At 42.0% G+C, this 19,640-nt stretch overlaps 2 protein-coding genes across 5 annotated transcripts in view; one reads left to right on the top strand and one right to left on the bottom strand.

The window, feature by feature from the left end:
* Positions 1–323: 323 nt before the first annotated feature.
* LOC119722992 lies at positions 324–9,799 on the bottom strand. Its single transcript, XM_038193440.1, has 4 exons — positions 9,615–9,799; positions 3,139–3,378; positions 1,801–1,994; positions 324–887 (listed from the first exon to the last, which is right to left on the bottom strand). The coding sequence occupies exons 1-4, from the start codon at positions 9,754–9,756 to the stop codon at positions 597–599; spliced, it is 867 nt and encodes a 288-aa protein (XP_038049368.1). The 5' UTR covers positions 9,757–9,799; the 3' UTR covers positions 324–596.
* Positions 9,800–12,217: 2,418 nt separating this feature from the next.
* Positions 12,218–19,640, top strand: part of LOC119722991 (alpha-N-acetylgalactosaminide alpha-2,6-sialyltransferase 2-like) — a 31,096-nt gene continuing 23,673 nt past the window's right edge. Inside the window, exon 1 of one of the 4 annotated variants that reach the window (XM_038193437.1) lies at positions 12,218–12,400. Coding sequence is in view for 1 of the 4 variants with exons in the window: in XM_038193435.1 (XP_038049363.1) it covers positions 15,721–15,725 (5 nt within the window). In the remaining 3 variants the exon portion in view is untranslated. Of the gene's footprint in view, positions 12,401–14,067; positions 14,167–15,529; positions 15,726–17,520; positions 17,653–19,640 lie in introns of those variants that run through there. The other 3 variants (XM_038193438.1, XM_038193435.1, XM_038193439.1) reach the window with 3 other exon arrangements.

The raw sequence follows: 19,640 nt of genomic DNA, 5'->3' as shown, positions 1-19,640 counted from the left end.
ACATAACAAATGAGTTTTGCTTTTTTTCCGAATTGTCATATCTTGCGATATTGGTAATGCAAAGTTTTGACCATAGAAAACTGTCGATACCTGCCACAAAGGAAAGATTTATCATCCAAATTTGAGAGATTGTACCCTGCACAAAATTACATCCGAACATTCATTGAAATACGACATAATTATATCTGCATTGTATTTATCTTTCATTCTAGAAAAGCATACTATTTTTTTTTCATGGTCAGACAAATCATTAGTGACAGTTTATACAAACTTTTGTTTAGACCTACACATTTTCCTTTTCATATAAATAAAATAGCGAAACAGGCAAAGTTTTGAAGTGAATCTTCTTATGTTAAGCAGCAGACGTATATATTGGGAGGCAATACTGGTTGAATACAGAATACAAAAGATAGATAGACTAGGGAATGAGGTAGACAAAGTCATGTGTGATCCTTCCCCGACATCGTCACATTGTCCTGAATAAACAAAGCATCTCATTTGTCTTTCTGTTACCAACCGTCAAGTACCGTTGCCAGTAACGAAGGCATCCCGTTGCCATGGGAGTAGTGATAACTTATAATGACAGAGAATCGATTTCAGCACAAGTCACCACAAGTTGCATTTGGGCTGGAGGTTGCAACCGGGGGCTTAATACCGGCGCCAACTGCAGAGAATTTACCCTCGGGGCGGGAATGCCTGGCTGCAGAGCACGTGATCCACTTGCAGGTGTCGTTGTAACCACCGCTGCGGCGGGAACATGTCATCAGCGGCACCGTTAGCTGCTCGTTCCCGTGATGCATCACGCAGCCCTCACCGAACAGCGCCCCCTGGAGGTCGCCGAAGCAGTACCTTCTCGGGTCGTCAGTTCGACCGTGGCATCTCACGATCTTCACAGAAAAAGAAAGTAATATGTCTTCAATGTTTTTCAAACTTTTTAATTTTGCTTATTTTTTTAAAAGGGAACACTACGAAAGGTGCCTAGACCCCATTGAACCTTACTAACCGCACAACAATCCCTATTACGAACTTTGTCTCGGATGCCGCGATTTCTGTTGTAGCTGCGTTCCACTGTATACCACTTTAGAAGGACTCGTTATCTTTTTGTTTATGGACAATCCTCGCACACCGACAGTTAATAGTGAAATATCAAAAGATAAATACACTAGTCTGCGCAGTTTAGCCTAACAATCTGCGCGGTAATTAAGTCGTATACGGCATTGCGTTCATGGTATGGCAGGGGCAAGGTTAGCATAACAAGGAAAGGAAGTGGCCGCCAGGACCGGACATTTTTTATAACATTGCTGACTTCAGACTTTGTAAGGAAAGGTGGGAACCAGTTAAATTGTGAGTGAAAGCACCATCTTCGCTGGTAATGGTATGCAAAACCATTATTATAGTATCAATCATATTGCATACCAAGGTATACATGCATGTATAAGTGCACCGCGCGGTGTTTCGCATTTTAGTCGCTCGGGGGATACTGGACAGAAGTTCACAGAACCCAAAGAAAGAAACCTTCAGCAGTCATCACTAAAGTCTTGTACCCACACTTTTACTTCGCTGGTGACCGCTTATCTATTTCACATAATTGTTCAGGAAACGCCGACGTTGGAATGCATGATTGGTAGTTCGAATACAGTGATCAATTAATGCTTGTACATTCGCGTGAGTGTTGACTCGAGTCAAAGCTTAAACGAAATCCATAAATCGAGTTTTCAGCGGAATTAGAAGTCACCTAACTCCATGGAAAGAGCGATGGGAACCAGCGAATGACCAGTCACTATACAAACACAGACCTACCTGACAATCACAGCCTTTGGCGTACATCCCAGACAATCCCTGCTTCTGTTCTGACGTCAGGAGGGGGCGGGGTTTGAACCATGAACACCCCCACATGAAGTTGAGTTGATTCTCCACAAACACGTGTCTGCCAGTGTGTAGGAGACTGGAGCAGTGGCCATAATCGTCAGGCACGTTGGCTATGCGGACAAAGCCTTGGTGAGGGAGATGGAAATAATGACGTCACACTTTGTTCCCATGGGAGCTTGCATGCTCTCGTCTCCCACCTGGCTCCCACAAAAAAGGTAGTGTTGTAGTCGAGTACTTTTTCCGAGTACCAAGTACTGCCGAGTACTTAATTTACCGAGTACGATACGTACTTGTAATTCCGAGTACAAGGACACTCTCCGAGTACGAGTACTTGAACTTCCCAGTACGAGTACGAGTATGAGTACTTGTATTCCGAGAACGAGTACTCCTTTTTTCGAATACGGCCATACGGCAAATGGTTTATTGTGCATAATTGGCCCAAACCCAGTCAGACCGATATACAGACACACTAAAGGCTAGCTGTTAAATGTGTTTGTCCGGACGTGCACAGAGGAAAATCAGAAAACTTCGATTTCTCCACAAGCCAATCAACCATTTCAAACTGAAAGTATCGATAAAATAAGGCCATGGTGAGTCAAGCTATACCATATTTTTGCCCGAGTACTGCTATATTCGAGTACGAGTACTTTGATGATCGAGCACAATTTCGACATGTTGAGTACGAGTTTTTGCTATCCAAGTACGAGTACCACCATTCGAGTACGAGTATTTTGACATTCGAGTACGAGTACGAGTATGAGTACGGGTACTCTTAAAAAAAGTACTCGAGTAGTACTCGAGTTCGAGTACCGAGTACGAGTACTACAACACAGGCAAGAGGCGCACATTGTAAACAAAGCATGACGTCATTATGCATTAGGTCCATAAAGGGTGGAAAAAAAAATCGGACTGAGAAAGTCGAAAAGATTTTCCCGCCAGTCAATAGTCCGATTGAGGCCTCAAGCCTTGCGCATCTTTTGATACCAAAAACACAAAAAAATCGGACCACGGGTTGCCGCGCAGCGAACAATTTTCCGGCGCTACGCGGCGGTAAAACTGAATTTTCCCATATACGTCGTGTACACAGAGCAGAATTACCATTCGTACACAGGTAAAATTAATAAGCCATAATTCCAAAACCTCTTGACGTATAGTCATGAAATTTCTTGGGTGTGTTTATGATGAGTTGCTCTATGCATGTACTGAGTTTCTAAATGTTTCGTCACTCGATGGCCGAGATCTTGGGGGAGGGGCGAAAATTCAGATTACCTGTGAAGACGTAAGACCGACGCAGCACCACCTTCAAGTCCGTCTTAATTCGACTGGTAACCAGGGCCACGGTGTTGCCCTCCTTGGCGTAGGACCGCCCCTTGAACACGCGCTTGACCCTGACCAATAGGACGTTGGTCTCAGTGGGAGATGGGCGGAGCTCTGTTATTCTTGTTACGTGATGGAAGTTCCGCAGGGATACGTTCGACGTCGTCTTACGCAGCACTTTGCCAACCAGTACTGTACGTCAGAGATAGATAAGCAAGAATGTGACCTGTCTACTTTTTTTCTGTAATGAAACTGGTTTGCATTTTATGAAGCCCGGGAAGGGACAAGGTGGATTTTTTTTTTGGTAATTTGCTAATTCGTTCGCACGAATTACTAATTCGTGCGCACGACTTGCTAACTCGTTCGCACGAATTGCTATTTCGTTCGCACGAATTGCTATTTCGTTCCCACGAATTACCAACTCGTTCCCACGAATTACTAACGCGTTCCCGGATGCATGAGTTAATAATTCGTTCCCACGAATTAGGAAATCGTGCGAACGAAATAGCAATTCGTGGGAACGAATTAGCAATTCGTGCGAACGAAATAGCAATTCGTGCGAACGAAATAGCAGTTCGTGCGAACGAGTTAGTAATTCGTGCGAACGAATTGGTAATTCGTGAGAACGAGTTAGCAATTCGTGGGAACGAATTAGCAATTCGTGGGAACGAATTATCAAATTACCCCCAAACAAATTCCACCCTGTCCCTTCCCGGGCTTCATATGTTTTACCTTTGCACGGATGCTTTCAAACAAAAGGCTACACTGGCATGCAAGCTTTGGTTACTTGAAAATTCTCACATTTAACATACGAGTGTTCCCCGCAAGGGTGGATCGGGGGGGGGGTGGGGGGCAACGGGGGCCATGCCCCCCCCCAAAAAACCCATTTTTTTTTAGTGACGTTGCTACAAAGGCAGAGACTACGTTCACCACCATCACCAAAAAAAATGGTCAAAAGTGGTCAGAAATGGCCTCAGATCGCACCACAGAGAATTTAGAATCCAAACAATTTTCGAGGCTCCCCCCCCCCCAAAAAAAAAATGTGTTCTGGATCCGCCCTTGGTTCTCCGTTTGCTATTTAGCCTATTTCCCGGGTATTCGTGACTTGAGCGTGATCCCTGGCTACATGACATACACGCGTTAATGGCTTCTGACTAGCGCCCCTTGAACAATGCAAGACATTGACAAATTTGGGAACCGCCAACAAGGCCCAACATAGGGGCTGGAAAACTCAATATCAGTTGGCTTCGTGGGCGACCAGCTCGTTAACACACGCGTACTGGAATTTGTATCCTTCTGGATCGGGTCATTCCTTTGTTCTCGTGTACTGGGTCTGATACACGGTACCCTGTGGAGACATGTGTGTAATAGGAAACAAAAGTTTACGTCTCCAGAGGGCAATTTTCTACAGAGTCCGAATTTCAGCCCAGGAAATTAATTCTGGTTAAATATATAGCAGCATTTTGAAACCACATTTTCAAACTCAAAACACACGTTTTATTTGTTTATGGTGTAAATCAAAGATTTTATATTGTTCCTCATTACTGATCGATCTGCTGTTCATACTCTAACTTTTTTGCAACAGCTCTCATTGGTTTTGTACACGTTTTCTAATCGAGGACGCCCTCGATTTGACTTCTGTCCTCAATTTAATACACAAGGATGTTTCACACTGTGTGTCCTCGATTTACACCATAAACAGACCCATTCACACACCCAGTCGTGATATATGCTATACTTTAATATGAGGACCTATTTTGTTCCCTTTCCCCTATTGTGTGTACTCCCGAGGACTTGGCTCAGGTCCTCGGGGTTCTTGTTATCACGAATCCCCCATTGTCCCAAGTCCTCAGTCGTAAAGGAAAACAAGTACAAAACCTTACGGTGTGGTTTATGTGGTACTTGCGTCGTTTTCCTTTTATCTCTCTTCTGGAACGGCCAATTAAGGGACCGACTTGTTGGGTACAATGCTCCCTTTGTGCGAGTACCCAACAAGTACCGGTGCAGCGTGAATTTAGATTTATATGAAATACAGACTCATGAGCCTGTGAAGTTGACCCCATGGTGGCGCGCTTCCGGACCCCTTTAATAGGAAAATTAGCGGGTAAAAGTCGGAGTATTAAAATTTTTGGTACAATGATTTTTTTTTAAAAAGAAAATCACCCTCAGGGCCTTTGTGAAATTGTTACTGGCATCTGAAATTAGTGGAATAAACTGAAAATTCGCTTGACGTGAAAGAGAAACATCGTTCCAAAAATTTACCTCTCACTTCCGAAATAGTCATATGGGTACACTGAAAAAAAGAAACTTGAAAATATCCTTTGACACGTTGATAAGAACTTTATTCAAGCAAGCCCGAGTACATTAGAATCCATCGGATGTAGGTAGGTAAAAGGTTCGCGTCGTGGTTATCATTTTCTTTCTCACGCACGTACGCGATGTGAAAACAAAAGTGTGGAATGCCAATACGAAATTCCAACATGAATGTTTCTCAGGATTGATTACGGTTATAAATCATTGTCAAAATTATAATTCCACTGAATGTCGACATGCAAGTGATACACGGTGCAGATCACTTCCAATCGAAAATTGGGGAAATATGCGACCGGAAGAATCGTTAAAAAAGTCTAAAATTAAATGTCGATAATCAGTTGGTTGCGTTTCCCAGCGCGTCGGTCGTCAGAAAGTTATTTATATAACTGAATGATGTTAGAGGTCAAATATCGGGCATTTCACCATTTTGAGCCAGCTGTCAGACGTCACAGGAAACCCTTGTTCTATTATTTTGAAGATTGTCGCCGGTTGGTCTGGAAAACAACTTATTCTTCACTGACAACATTGTTTTCGGTGCACATTCGCACAACTAGGCCTACACAGAACAGCACATCAGTAAATCATTTTCCTAGCGTGTTGGCGTTGGCGAAGACATGACATTGTAGTTTGAGATCGTACTCATAAACAAAAACATGGCGAAGATCTTTTAGTACCATAAAGATTACAGGAAAAGAATAAAGTTTAATATCGTAACGAAAAATGGAGCATTAATTGCTACTGGTTCCGGTCCTACCTCCTAGCTTTGATTCTGTTAGCACGCGGTGGGAACCAGTGAATGGCGATGGCACTGCACTGCACTGCCGTATGCCTAGCCTTTCGCCAAGGCCATCGTGGATTAGAGCGGCGGAGTTACGAAGACCCGAAGCGATGGAGCAAAGATTAAGTCAGCAGGCACGAGTGGCAAAGCTACAAGGCCTTTCCCGCGGATTTTGCCTAGTCGCGGATTTTGCCTAGTCGCTTCCATTTTTAAAAGAAGGGTGAGTAAGAAAAACGCAAGAGCAAATAACTGTAAGTTCAGATGAAAAATAGGTTCATACACTCAAATAATTTACCTTTATCAGTAAAATTAAAATAAGATAATGTAAGAACAATTACGCGGCCACGATCTCGTGGAAAACTAGACTCGCATTTTTGTTTTTTAAATTTTGGGCAAGCATCCGGGCGCGTCGACGCGTCTGGGTAGAAGCCACGCACGCACTTAAAGGCTGATGATTGGTTAGAATTTTGCTACCCTTTTGTGGTAGCGAAAATCGAGATTATAAAGAAAAACATAAGAATTTCTCGACAAGTTAGAAAAGGCCCTCGTGGCTTCGCCACTCACGTGTGTGGTCTCCATTTCCAGTGGCTTCGCGGTTTCGCCGCTTTGTCTAATGCGGGCAAGTTAAGCCACGATGGCGTTGGTGAAAGGCTACCGTATGCCGAACATCGTACAGCCAGAGTTTTAATGACTCGAGTCAATGACTCAACTCGAGTCCGACTCCAGTTTTGCTGACTCGACTTGACTCGAGTCCGTAAGGGCAAATGACTCGACTTGACTCGACTCGAGTCACTACGAGCAAATGACTCGACTCCACTCGAGTCCCTCATCAGAATGACTCGACTCGATGAAGGCAAACAAGACTCGAGTCCCAAAAATAAATAACGATAAAGAACTTTGCGAAAAATGTGCAATGACTTAACGCTGGGTGCCGGGTTTTGTTCACATCACTTTAGAATGTTCGCTAATAATGTATACATATACATGTACATACGTGGTTTGATCAGTGTCCCCACTAGTTGAATCAAATTAATGAAGAGTCAAATGTGGTGTCCGGGACCACATGAACACAATGTAGTAGCCCGAATGTAAAATCAACAAAGCCAAAAAATTGACTTTGTGTATATTTATTGTATATAGTGTTCAAATATTTGTGACTCAAATTGACTCGAGCTAACTACTTGCCTCGACTCGACTAGACCTTCTTGACCTAATGACTCGACTCGACTCAAGTCACTTCTTTAAAATGACTCGACTCGAGTCACTTCTTTAAAATGACTCGACTCGAGTCACAAAAATCATTGACTCGTTAGAACTCTACGTTTAGCAGCATGGCATGGCTTTGATGTTATGAATGTACATTTTGATGACAGATGCGCCAGAAATACATGCTTTTTGTTCGGCAAAATTTAGCATGTCCGGGTGAAATTAATGAAAGCGTGTGTAACAGGTTTTTTTCTGAAGAAAAAAAGGGGGTGCGCCCTACATGCCCCCTGGATCCGCCTCTGTTACCCAATACCACCTGCCATTATATCCATTAGGCTATACATGTAGTCAACTGATACTTGCAATGTATTGGCATAATGCTTTTGAAGTTAATCTCCATACAGCTCAAACTAAATGAAATCCCCATTTACACGTTACTCGACTCTGACGCCTATTTTATTTCTCTGTACATGTACAGTGTGAGTCAACTTAAGGCAAAATTACTGAATTAGAAAAAAAGGTGGCTAGCTCCATGTTATAAACTATGGACAAAATATACAGGGTGAGTAAAAAAAAAAGAAGCGAAACCCAAATGTCGGGACTATTGTGATCCGTGGACAGAACCTTAAAACAGTGGTTGTGTTTAAAATTCCGTAACTTGAAAAGTACATGAGTGATTTGAATGATTCTTGTACTAAAAGAAAGCTTATGAATTGGGCTTTCATATCCTAGATATTGAGAGTGCTACATGTAGCACTTCACTCAAACAATGGTCCCAACATTTGGGTTTCGTTTTTTGACTCACCCTGTATGTTATTGACAATTGTAACTGCAAATTTCACGTAATTTGCATATTCTTTTCCTAAGTAATGTCTATTTCAATATAAATAACACAAAATTCAGCTGTCCACCACTGATCATTTACCGTTCGACGAACTAATGAATAGACATTAAAATACAATGAAACGTGGACGTTTTCCAAACTCCACGAAAGAACACAACGTGCAAAGGAAAATAGACAAAAATCACCATCAATATTTCAGACAAAGAGAGTTGACTTCTTCCTTTAATCAAAACACCAAATTTGGCAGTAAAAACTATGTTTCAGTCTTGACTCAAATTAGTAAAATCTCATTTTTATTTGAATGCCTGTGTGAAATCTGTACTTCTCACTCAGCTCAACAGCTTCCAATGGCATTCCATGGACAGCTATAAAAATGGGGTTTTTTTAGTCAAACATAATATGCATAACTTTTGATAGCATCGATCAATTTCAGTACTTCAGTAATTCAGTCATTAAGACATACAGGGTAAGTAAAAAAAAACACACCAAATGTCGGGACTATTGTTTGGTGAAATTCTACATGTAGCACTTTAAAATCTAGGATATGAAAGCCCAATTCATAAGCTTTCGTTTAGCGCAAGAATAATTGAAATCACTCACGTAACGGTTACAAAATTTTAAACACAACCACCGTTTTAAAGTTATGTCCACGGATAAAAAAAAAAGGCGTGCGTTCGTTCAGCAAAACGAAAACCATTCACACATTCGATTTGTTTTGGTTTTGCTGAAAGAGCACTTCCCTTTTTGTGATCCGTGGGCAGAACTTTAAAACGGTGGTTGCGTTTGAAAGGTACATGCGTGATTCGAATGATGCTTGTACTGAAAGAAAGCTTATGAATTGGGCTCTCATATCTGAGATTTTAAAAGTGATGCAGAACTTCACCAAAACAATGGTCCCGACAAGTGGGTTTCGTGTTCGCTGTATTTATCAAATTTGATTGGTTTTAAGGGGGAACGATCATTACTCCAATCACTTTTTCACCCTGTATAAATATTCATACATGTAGTTTGTCACAATCCAATTTCAGGTTTAATTGGCAAAAGAGAAGAAGAAATACTCGCTTGTAACAATGATGCTAGCATTCCACCGTGTCGTTGATCAAAATCTGAGCATGGAAGGTGGCTTGTTTGTAAACAGAAGGAGGGTTCATGTATAGAAGCCCCAATGTTGCCCTTGACCTTCCCCATGAATCATGTCATGCATCCCCTCTCAGCTCAAACAACTCTCCCTGGTATATAAGTACATAAAATACACACATGCACACCTATACAATGAGAGCATCTTACCAAAGTCTGCCTCACAGAAGAATTCCTGAGGATGCTTCTGGACAAAGAGGAACGAGTCTCCGGAGATTTGAGGAGATGAAGCCCATGCTGAGACCCAACAGCTCAGGGCCAGAGCAAGCAACTTCCACCATTGGTGCAACATCCTCCGTGGCAAGTCTGTCTTCTTGTGGTGGTAATTTTCTATATGGGCGTACCTCCAAATGTATGTATATTATATCTTCCTTCAATACAGCCAGAGTATGGGACCAATAGGAGAAGTTGTGGTAATCTTGGCACGATAAGAATTGCAAGAGGGGTCAATTTCTTGCAAAAGTTTGCTAAAAATCGTGTTTGACCCTAAAAGAGACGGGGCGGAAATCAATCCAGCCCGTATACTTTTCCCCCGATATCATTTCCTCGTGATTTGTGTTTTTCTTTCACGAGGAGCCTCGATCAGTTTGCAGACTGATGTCTGGCGGATTTCGTTTTGTTTAAACAGGCCCCAGATTCAAGCAAGTCATATTTCTGTCACGGTGTACCAAAAATCTTTTTTTTAATTTTTTTTTACGCAGACCGTGTATAGGAAAACGTACCTATTTACCAGTGATGTAGTCGAGTCACCAACGTCGAGTCCGAGTCCCGAGTCACAAGCCTCGAGTCCGAGTTCAGTCCGAGTCTCGAGTCACAATTAGCCTCGAGTCCCAGTCCGAGTCACAAGTCACTTGTTCTTAGTTATTCACCAAACTAATCAAATTTATTTTAAAATTATTTTTCAATCATCCAGTCGGTCCCAAATTATATAGTTTACCTTGTGTGTGAGACACCAGGCCCTATTCGTCGTGCAGGCGCTGGGCCTGCAGCGTGCGGGGCCCCTTTACCGCGGCGCCGTGAACTACTCGAGTAAAAAAGAATGCTACGTTCGTCGCACAAATACGTAACCTTATGGGTTTTTTCTCTTGATGAAAATACGTGACTCGAGTCACGAGTCACCAAGCTTGCATGGTCGAGTCTGAGTCCGAGTCCGAGTCATTTTTCAATGTGACTCGAGTCGAGTTCGAGTCACGAAAAACGTGACTCGAGTCCGAGTCTTGGACTCGAGTCCTACAACGTACACTGGTTTACATCATGATTGCATATAAAAACTCCTTGTTTTACTGACCTCAAACTTCGCGTATTTACAAAGCTCACAAACTTCTACTTATCTTTCGCAATTTCATAAATATAGTTGGTTATATTTCTGAATCCACCCCGGGAGCCCGGCTGTAAGATGGCCGAAAACAACGGCTTCTCTTACGGTTATAACGCGTGTTCCTAGAAATGATTGTGTGCTCCTTTTGCCCCCACTGAGATTTGCTAAGACTGTTGCCAGCTGCAAATGTCAAAATAACAGCACCAGACGTCGGGGTTGTATTCATGTGAACATAATAATGTCAACAATGATTTATGTTGTTTTCATTTATAAAAAATGTGCTATGAATACCACTGGTGTCGTGCATGCACGTGCTGTAGTATTAACTTTAGCAACTCATTTTGGAGTTGGGCTTGAACTCGAGCTATAAATAGGCTCGCAGAACTGTAAACAGGGGCGGTGGAACGCTTTTCAAACTGGGGGGGGACACCAAAAAGAGCACTTGCTCAGAAAAGGGGCACCTTCCGTCGGTGTGAAAGTGAAGGGAAAGACTATGGTCCCGTTCATTTCGCTACAAACCCACGACGAGAAACAAATTATGATTTCGCTGTCCATCTTGCTCTTTGTGTTTCTCAGTATTACCTATGTGGAGAGACCTTTTTTTATCGCGAGAGGCGAGGGGCACTGTTGCTTAAATCGGTGGCCAGTTCAGCGAACATTTTTATTCGCGTGAAGAGCACTATTATTTTTGGGGTCCAGTTTTCCATGTTTCCCTGAGAGGGGGGGGGGGCACAATAATGTTGCGAGCGGAGCACTAATTGTGCTTCTCGAGAGGGCACAATTTTATTATTGCTAGAGGGTTATTTGTGCTTTCGAGGGGTAGTTTTCCATCTCGAGAAGGTGCACAATCTTCTAAATGCGAGAGGGGTATTTGTGTTTTTGAGGGGCCGCAGTTTTGTTTTACAAAAGAGGAAACAATTTTATTTGTGGTGCGATCATAATTATGTGCTTTCACACGTGTGAGTTTGGGGGCGTTTTTATTTTCATCTAGAGGGGGCACATTATAACCGCCGATCGAGAGGGGCACTTTCGTTGGCCTGGGAAACCTTAGAGGAGGGGTGTGGAGTATATCGTTTGCAGCTCATGATCCCAAAAGTACCTGACGCAGTTACTCTTGAAAAGCAAAGTTGGTTTAAAGATGGTAATGGGACTAAACTCCCTATGAAATAAGTTCGCACATTTTTTGAAGTGAAAGAAAGGTGAAGAATAGCCTAGGTAAACCAAGTCAAAGGTTTACAAGCATTCGTGGGCCTTCACTGCCTGTAAAAGAAGACTAAATTTTATCATCAGGAACTTAAGATAGAAGGTGTATGATCCGGGCCGTGGCCGGTGGATCGGATCAGGGACCAGGATATCCGTGGATCGAGTAACTGAGCCTTCAGAAAGCAGAGCGCCCCCAATCGTCAAGAAAGTGCGGGCGCCACGTACGGTACCGGGTACGGGTACGACGAGGTCGACGTGCGGCGGATATGGATCGCGGACCGGCGCGCCTAGCCTGGTGATGCATTTTTCCCCCGGGCCCCGTTAAGAGAGAGAATGCACTTGCTGAGAAACATGATGTAACAATTGTTTTTGGTGTGAATTGCTGATATTAAAGTGATGGATTTGTGAAGACCAGGTTTGAAATTCATAAATCTTTTTATTGGAAAGATTCCCATATCTATATCTCATTATCTGGCCATCACTAATCTAGTAATTGTTCCCATAGCCCCATAAATGTTGCCGACCATGGAGCTATGACTGGACTATCACTTTCACTTATCAATATCAGTGACGGTAGGCCAGTATCACCACTATATATCAGCCATCAGAGAAAGTGATAATTTGTCCTAAAAATTCAATTTTTTTCAGGGAAAATATTGAAGTATTTACTGAGAAAGCACTAAATTTTCAGACCAGTCTCAAACTAGGGTTTGAGACTGGCCAAGTGATGGCCAGATATGGGAATCTTTCCACTTAATTAACGCTAGGCCTAACTTAGACCTGTGAACGTGGCTTGTTGTATACAACGCCACGTTCACGGGTCTAGGCCTAGTATATTTATCATGTTAAATTTATTTATCATGTTGAATCATGGAGGAATAATGTGTTCTTATTCCTCCATGGTTGAATGTGGAACCATTTGCATTTGACGATGTGTATGGAACGAATGTTGTTTTGGAAATGGAATGCATCCTGACGCCACCTTTTTTTCATCATGCATCATATTCTGATTGTCTCAGTGGAGCCTGGTCAGTCATTGCAAAAATGTTTGAAAGTTGAAGTACATCTTGAGGCTGTTTAAGTGGGCGCCATTTCTTTAGTTGTGTACAAAGGTGAAAGTCTAGAGAGAGTTTAGCCCCATAAATGTGGCCAATTTACTGGACTATATATATCTACTTCCGTAAATATAGGGTCACCCTTTGCTTGGAACATTTACCCGAAAATGTAGAACTTTGTCTAGACTTTGTTTGTAGTTTATTTAAACATGGTAGAAGCACAATCACCCTCTTAATTATATAGTGGTAGAAACCGCCCTGCTCAGAGTCTATTTTTTCATCTTAGAAACTCCAACATCGAAAAGATCACACGCATACTGGATCATTTCTGCTGTTAGTCACGTAGACTTGATTGGCATATACCGGTACATGTAGGCCTACATTTAGAAATGTCTTGACTAATTAAGCCCTAACCGCCCTGAATCCTCCAAAATCCTTTTTGCAAATTGGGGGAATATGCAGGATTGAGGTTACATGGCAAAAGTGCGTTGCTGATTTCGGAGTACGCACTGTGTCAAGGTCTTGGGCCCGACCTTGTGTTGTTTATGCTCAGCCGTGCATAAATTTAGTCCTTGATTATACTTGACATCCTCCGCACTGCTCCAGGATGTCACTGCCTCTGCCTCAGCCTCAGCCTATTGTCATAGCAGATTCAGGCAGTGGTCACCTCTCCATGGACCATATTCAAGAAATAGCCGAGGAATTTGCAGGATTGAGGTTACATGTACATGTATGCTATTTTTCCATGAGGCCAGTTGGAGGATTTTGCAGGATTGAGGCTACTTCCTAGCAAAAAGGCCTAGGGAGTTAGGGTTTCCTGCTGAGCTGAAAACTATGATGCAGCAACAAATTTCAGAAACAACAAATGGCAATATGGCAGTTCTTAAACTAGCGCAGTGGTGTCCGACTCTCAGTCCACTTTGGTTCCGGCACTGAAAGGGAATGGCCTAAGGCTACGAAGCATGCCACTTTTGCAAGATACTTTACCTGTACTACCTCCCTCAATCCATTCATATAGCCATTGACTACCTGCAAGGCCTGTCAGAGGACTGATCTGTCAGCCCATGATCTTAAACTGCTGCAGAAAACTGAAATCATGGCCTGACAAACAGGGGTAATAGCACCAGTAAGTGTGAAGTACCGTAATGTTGTTCAAACCCGACCCGCAACCGAAACCGAGAGCGACCCGAAACAGAAACTGACCAAAAACCGACTTCGGGTCGGGTCGGGTCGGTTTGTCCATCATTTCAGTCGGGTCGGGTCGGTTTCGGTTTTGCGTTTGCAATTTTCGGGTCGGGTCGAGTCACCCTAACCCTCTTACTCCTCCAAAATTCTCCTGGCAGTTTTGGAGGATTCTAGAGGATTGAGGATGAATGGTGATCGAATCAAATGAGGATTCTGGAGGATTGAGGATGAATGGTGATTGAAGCACATGAGGATTCTGGAGGATTGAGGATGAATGGTGATTGAAGCACATGAGGATTCTGGAGGATTGAGGATGAATGGTGATTGAAGCACATGAGGATTCTGGAGGATTGAGGATGAATGGTGATTGAATCAAATGAGGATTCTGGAGGATTGAGGATGAATGGTGATTGAAGCACATGAGGATTCTGGAGGATTGAGGATGAATGGTGATTGAAGCACATGAGGATTCTGGAGGATTGAGGATGAATGGTGATTGAAGCACATGAGGATCTTGGAGGATTGAGGATGAATGGTGATTGAAGCACATGAGGATTTTGGAGGATTGAGGATGAATGGTGATTGAATCAAATGAGGATTCTGGAGGATTGAGGATGAATGGTGATTGAAGCACAAGAGGATTTTGGAGGATTGAGGATTAATGCATATCGAGGCAGGACTGTCTGATGATTTTGAAGGATTTGGCGTTGGTTATCCTTCATTTAAACAGGAGTGCAAAATGTTGGGATGAGGAGGATTTTGGAGGATTGACGATGAATGCATTTTGAGGCAGGACTGTCTGACAATTTTGAAAAATGTAGGCGGAGTTGCAAAACTTTGGAGGATTTTGGAGGGTTGAGGATGGTTCTAAGCAAAAAGGGCCTAGGCGGGTTTAAGCCGACATTAGAATGACCGGATTTTGAAATGGCCAACATCTCCCACCACTAATTTCGTTGAAAAATAGTCTTACGTACATGTACTTTGCACCATAACTGAGCATTTGACGTGTAACCCTTTCAGTGCCCACATATGTCCTGCATATGGCCCTGGCCGGTTGTCACATAGCGCCATCTACATGCCCAGAGTCATTTGCGCCACTTTATTATCATCATTATTGGTAAACAATCTCTTCAAAGTGCAAAGTACACTTGACTCCACGTTCGCTTATGCTTGCACCTGTTCAGACCGAACTCCAGCACACTAGTGCTATTTGCAAATTGAAGCTAATATCAATACAGATTATGTACATTGGACCTTTTTGTTGAAATAATTTCCCATTGTGCAAGGCTCATGCATTTAATACACCGGTATTCATCTGAAGCCAGCTGCATCTGTTACTTGGCCGCTGCGTGCAGCAGTTATGTCCCAAATTGGACTATTTTTTTGTCATGGTTGGTAATTAATACAGCTGCGCCACATGAATTAAACAAAGGCGCCAGACTTGCATAGTTTTTTGTTGTCTAAGTTTGTCGTCGGAGAAAGACAGTTGAGTATCATGTTGTAAGTATTCCTGCTTCAACCTTGTCATTTTTCTTCTTGGCCGAATGTGCCGCATTGGCGTGGAAAACCACTCAAACAAAAACAAAAGAAAGAACTTCAGTTGTGTATCAGAATCACTCAAAAAACAGTTGTTGGGTTCAGCATGTTTCATAGCCTTGGTCAAGGCGTTCGACGATAGAGTCCGATGATCCATGGTCAGCCGCTAATATAAACAGTAGCTGTGCGCTAATACACTCACACGTTCTTTACAAAGTGCGAACAGCAACCTTACGCGGCTGGGCTATGTGTATGCAAATAGTTGGTGCTGGTCAGGCGCCTTGGCACAACCGTGCACGGCGCACGGTTGTTCCAAGGTTTATGTTTTTTCATTATTTTGTTGCTGGATTTTCAGCGACGACCTTGTATGCGAATAAAGGTGAAATTATTTGTCAGTGCTTAGTATTTTACATGGATAGAGAGCTGGATAGTGTTGCTTCATTCTCCAACAAGTGTGGAGTTCGCAGACAATATATAACTCGATAGAAATCATAATTATAAATCAAAATAATGAAAATTGCCCGAAAATGGGGATTCCGCCACCCCCCCCCCTCCCCTCAGATCTCGGCCATCGAGTTACAACAAATTATAAAACTCGGTGCATGCATAGAGCAACTTCATATGAACATACCAAAGATATATAGATAAAAGGGTTTTGGAGTTATGGCTAATTAATTATTCATATGCACCAATGTTAATTCTGCTTCGTGTACACTACATAGGCCTATTATATGGGGAAATTCAGTAAATTACAGCGGACAGCGCTGAAAGATTTTTCGCTGCGTGGGTAACCCATTGTAGGAATTTTATGTTTTAGGTATCGAAACATTCGCAAGACTCCTGGCTATAAAGTCCGGAAATATTTTGCAAGGGTATCGCAGAAAAAGTTGAAGGGGGGGGGGGGCGGATTCCACCCCCCGGCTCTTTTAGGGTTAACTGTGACGTCAAACTGCAAATAACATGTAAATTTTAATGTGTTTTGAAATCCCTGAGAATGTATTTGTTCAAATTCATACATGTACCATACTGTGTACATGTCAATGCTTAAAACTGAAAAACGTTTTAATTTCATACTGTTCCCATTGTTTGCTTGACAACTGAGTTAGATACCGGTATTTATGTTGAAAAAATATTTCTGTGCCTCATCATCAAATCATCTGTCTCTCTGTTAGTCAGTTTGTGAGTTAGTGAGAAACGTTGACATTGTCTATTGCTCCTACATGTATACGTGTATTTTGACTGATTTCAACCAAACCTGGTCAAAAGTATCAGTAGCCCAGCCCCAACATGTCACATGACCAAACTTGGGTCAAAGGTCATCATGGGGTCACTGGGGTCAAAAACCTGGCTAAAATCACGTGACTCATGCATGAGCAAGAATTTGTTGACCCGCAGCTTCTTAGATGTTTCTGATCTAGCTTAAAATTACGTGTCCATGACATTTGTGTGACACCGTTGGGGCTGTCATTGTCACAACTGCAGTTGTCTCTGCATTGGTTTGTGCTGCATTGTCATCACTTGAAAGAGATAATTTATTATCTTTTGTTGCATGAATAGTCCAACTCAAAACTGCCTGTCAGGTAAAATACTGTATGCAATGAATTGGCTGCTAAGTGCAACAAGAATGATGAATAGGAACCACAACAATGAAACGAAGGTCATGAAAATAACAAGTAATGCAAATTGTAGTGAATGTGCTATAGGGCTATGCGAGGGTGGGTCCGTGCACTATAGGTGCCGGGTGAAGGTACATGTAGATTCATTTGCATGCCAGTTTTTGCCGGATATGATACATTGTAAGTGCTTAAAGAATAGCGCCCCAGTCTTACATGTGGTTGAGGCAAAATGCTTATTATGATTTGGGATTGAGAATTTGAGATACACAGGAAAGGTAAGCCATTCTCAACTTTCATGTTCACCCACAATGTATCAGGAATATGATAGCCCCATAAATGTGGCCTATTTACTGGACTGCCTCCGTAAACATAGGCCACACATCCACATGTACAAAAACGTGTCGCACTTTGCCAAATTTTGATTTTCACATTTACCGGTAGGCTTAGTTTGTAGGTTTTATTTGCTTTAGAGGCATACTCACCCTCTTTATAGGCTAATCAGAAAGTGCTGCCTTTTTCAGATGTATATTTTTCGTGAAATTTCCAGATTCATTTTTACACGTTTGCGTATCAAATTTCAACATGAAATTTCACAAAAATTAGACATCTGAAAAAGGCAGCACTTTCTGACTAGCCGATAAAGAGGGTGAGTACACGTATGCTTCTAAAGCAAAAAAATCCTACAAACTAAGCCTAAATGTGAAAATCAAAATTTGGCAAAGTGCGACACGTTTTTGCACATGTGGATGTGTGGCCTATGTTTACGGAGGCAGTCCAGTAAATAGGCCACATTTATGGGGCTAGGAATATGACAGCTTGTAATCAAAACGTGTGAAAAATGATACCAGTCCTAAATTATGCAATGATTTCCTTTCATGTGAAGGATCCTACTACCGTACATCTTGTGAATGACTTCCTACATATTGCATTACTTATCTTGCGAATGATCAGAGTTGTAACAAGTCACTGATTTTTGTGACTCGAGTCGAGTCGAGTCATTTTAAAGAAGTGACTCAAATTGAAGCGAGTCATTAGGTAAAGAAGGTTGAGTCGAGTTGCGTCACAGTGTGTAGTCGAGTGGAGTCAAGTATTTAGCTCGAGTCAATTCGAGTCACAAATATTTGAACACTTATTCACGAACATTCTAACGTGACGTGAACAAAAACCGGCACTGGCAGTCATTGCAAATATTTATCGCAAAGTTTTGCTTTTATTTTTGGGACTTGAGTCTTGTTAGCCTTCCTCGAGTCGAGTCGAGTCGAGTCATTTTGATGAGGGACTTGAGTCGAGTCGAGTCACTTGCTCGCAGTGACTCGAGTCGAGTTGAGTCATTTGCCCTTAGGAAGTGGAGTCGAGTCAAGTCACCAAAAATATTTTTCATGAGCTTCATAAGTTTGCATTAGAAGGGAGCATTGTTTTGCCCAAGTTAGAAGTTTAATATTAAGGGAATAAATGTTTGCTTGGTCGGTTTTAAACATATATGTTAAAGACAGGTTGGAGTCCGTATAGGCCTACTGTTAATTTAAAGGGAATGTACATCATTGGCTTTTGCTGTAATTTTCAGAAATGAACTATTTGAGGGGTTAGTATAATAGATCAAATATTGTTTAACTGACATGTTTGAAGGTTTGTGTTCGAAAATGCTGGAAAAATCAAGAAAAACAAAAATGTTTAAGTAGTCTGGTTCCCTGACTCCACTAAAGATAAAATGAATCAATTTATAGATGTCGGAAAATTGTAAGGTAAGGGAACCAGTCTAGCTGGCCTGCACCCGTTCATAAACATGTAACCAATAGCAAACAACATTTGGACTGAACAAATTGTAAAGTAGGAGCAGTAGTTGAAAAATAGTTAGGTTTTTCCAACGGTGGTCGGCCGACCACCATTGGAAATGTATACAAAAATACCACTTTCTTGAAAATGACTTCACACAAGGTGCCATAATTTTACAGGATGCTTAAGACTGTCATTTACCAACATCCTAGTAAGGTATTTCGTAAAAACTTGGTAGTTTTTTTCTTCGATGTTTGCAAATGTTGTATTTTCACTTTAATACGTGGGAGTCCAATTTTGTGTGACACTGGAAAAGTGTTTACGACCAGCCTGTGTTTTGAACCATGTAAAGCCAGCTGCCATACAATGTATGTGACAAATGTGTGACGGGCTCTCGACCAATAGGAATGGGTAAATTGTTATGTACATGACTACATGTATATATTGATGACCAATAGGAATGGGTAAATTGTTATGTACATGACTACAT

The sequence above is a fragment of the Patiria miniata genome, unplaced genomic scaffold, assembly GCF_015706575.1.
Source record: "Patiria miniata isolate m_02_andy unplaced genomic scaffold, ASM1570657v1 HiC_scaffold_16, whole genome shotgun sequence".
Lineage (NCBI taxonomy): Eukaryota > Metazoa > Echinodermata > Asteroidea > Valvatida > Asterinidae > Patiria > Patiria miniata.
Note: the sequence above shows the minus strand (reverse complement) of the source record. Positions and strands in the feature narration are given on the sequence as shown.